General features: G+C 32.9%; 1 protein-coding gene across 1 annotated transcript in view; it reads left to right on the forward strand.

Moving 5' to 3' along the window:
• Positions 1-846: 846 nt before the first annotated feature.
• HELRODRAFT_157807 (hypothetical protein) overlaps positions 847-2,500 on the forward strand; it is a gene marked incomplete at both ends in the record, with an annotated part of 3,070 nt that continues 1,416 nt past the window's right edge. The window contains 5 exons of the mRNA XM_009029892.1: positions 847-1,003; positions 1,303-1,400; positions 1,586-1,699; positions 1,988-2,164; positions 2,326-2,439. Of these exons, the coding sequence (XP_009028140.1) occupies positions 847-1,003; positions 1,303-1,400; positions 1,586-1,699; positions 1,988-2,164; positions 2,326-2,439 (660 nt within the window). The remainder of the gene's footprint in view (positions 1,004-1,302; positions 1,401-1,585; positions 1,700-1,987; positions 2,165-2,325; positions 2,440-2,500) is intronic.

Raw genomic sequence — 2,500 nt, forward strand, 5'->3', positions numbered from 1 at the left:
TAAATGATATCTTTAAGTTTTTTTTTTACTTTTTGTAATACATTTGATAACATTTTTATTTCGTGGTTTAATTTTCAATTTTTTTTTGTTTTTTATTGATAATAAACGTAAAGAAGTCCCCAGAAAGGTCTGTTTTGCGATTATTTCGAAAAAACGGTGCCACGAACATTTTCAAAATGTTTATCAATTTTATTTGGTTTTCCATACATTGAAAAACACCTGTTCGCATGCTGAATATCTAACTACGCTGGGTGTCTATTAATCAGCTGTAAACAGTGCCACGAAACAGGTTTTTAAATTGGGACGAGTAGGCGGTTGGGGACGGTTGTTAGTGTTTGCATTTGTTTTAAAATTATATAATTATTATATAATTATTATTTATATAATTATTTACGTGTATATTTATATTATACTCATCTGGCTAGCATGATTTAGCATTAAAAATCCACCCACCAAATATAAGTGAAATTTACTTAGTAAATTATCTTCAATGATTGAATCATTCTCATTCATCATCAAATTCTCATCAAATTTCCCTTTTCATTTATTCCAATAAATTTTTTTTTAATAAATAAAACATTAATTGGAGGCTAATTAATCAAAAGAGGTTTTATTATTCTTTTATTTAATATATAAATTAAAATAAAATAAATTTATATGTGTGTGTAACTGTAAGTGTATGTATGACAGATATTGTTTTCTGTAAATTTTACAGATTATTGCTAAAAGAGAAGCACAATTAAAAGAAACTCAACTTGAGTTATAAACTCTGAATAAACAACAACAACAACTAATTGGGAAGACAAAAAATCTAGTTAAAAATAATTTCCATCTTCACAAATAAGGATGGAGGCTGAGGACTGTAACCAAAGATCAGATAATAGTCAAAAATATATTCTAGTAACTGGAGGAGCAGGTTACATCGGAAGCCATGCCACTGTGGAGCTCTTTAATGAGGGATACAATGTCGTTGTTGTTGACAACCTCTGTAATTCTAGCATTGGTGAGTCAGTTGTCTAGTTGGTTGGTTGGTTGTTTGTTTGGTTGGTTGGTTAGTTGGTTGGTTGGTTAGTTGGATAGGTGGTTGGTTGTTTGTTTGTTTGGTTGGTTGGTTAGTTGACTGATTAATGATTATATAATTGATTAATTGCTTGCTTGATTGATTTGTTGTACCATAAAAATGAACAACAACATTAACAATAATTATTTCAGTAAAATATAAGGATGTTTTATTACTCTATATTTTAATTGTTATTATCATAATTCATGTAATTATTATCACTCTAATTAATTATTATTCAGAAAGCGTCAGAAGAATTGAAAAAATAACTGGCAAAGATATCCCATTTTACAAAGTCGATATACTAGAGAAACATGCCTTGCAAGGGGTTTTTAAAAAAGTAAGGACTGACTGGCTGAATGAATGAATGGGTGAATGAATGAATGAATAAATGAACGAACGAACGAACGAATGAATGAATGAGTGAATGAATGAATGAATAAATGAATGAATGAATAAATGAACGAATGAAAGAGTGAATGAATTAGTGGATGAATAAATAATTTTAAATAATTTTCCTTGCAGTACAAATTCTTTGCTGTTATGCATTTTGCTGGCCTGAAAGCTGTGGGAGAATCTTGCCTTATTCCTTTGGCTTACTATAAAAATAATATTGTTGGTTCTTTGGTATTATTAGAGGTTCGTTGGTGTTGTTTTTGCTGATTCTTTTGTGATGTTGTAGTTTTTAGTTCTTTGATGATGAAAATAAACGATTAGTTTGGAGTGAGAATTAGAGTGGTTTTTCGGTGTTGTCGTCAATACAAACACATATTCACACACACGTCAATACAAACACATATTCACACACACACACACACACACACTACGCACACATACACACACACATACACACACACCACGCACTTACCACACTCACACACACACACGCACACGAATACACATAAATAAATACACACAATTACCTAGGTAATGGAAGAATTTGCAGTTACAAACATCATCTTTTCGAGTTCGGCCACAGTGTATGGGGACCCGGAAATACTGCCAATTAGTGAAAGTTGTCCGGCAGGAAAGTGTACCAACCCGTACGGATGGACCAAATATATGATTGAGCAAATTATTAGAGATGTGTGCGTGGCCAATAAGGTCTGTTCTGATTGGCTGGCTGGCTGAATGAGTGAGTTGATTGGTTGAGTGTTCTGTTGGTTGATTGGATGGTTTGTTGGTTTATCGTTTGTTTATTTAATCCGTAGAAGTTCATTCATCCATCCAAACTATTTTTTTCCATCTTTCCATCCATCGTGAAGAAATTCAACGCGATCCTTCTCCGTTACTTCAATCCTGTGGGATCGCACAAATCCGGATTGATCGGGGAGGATCCTCAAGGTCATCCCAATAATCTCACTCCTTTCATTGCTCAGGTACAAAGGGTTGAATGATGGATGGATGATGGATGGATGAGAAAGTTGGATGGATGGATGA

This window comes from Helobdella robusta (genome assembly GCF_000326865.2).
Source record: "Helobdella robusta unplaced genomic scaffold HELROscaffold_63, whole genome shotgun sequence".
NCBI lineage: Eukaryota > Metazoa > Annelida > Clitellata > Rhynchobdellida > Glossiphoniidae > Helobdella > Helobdella robusta.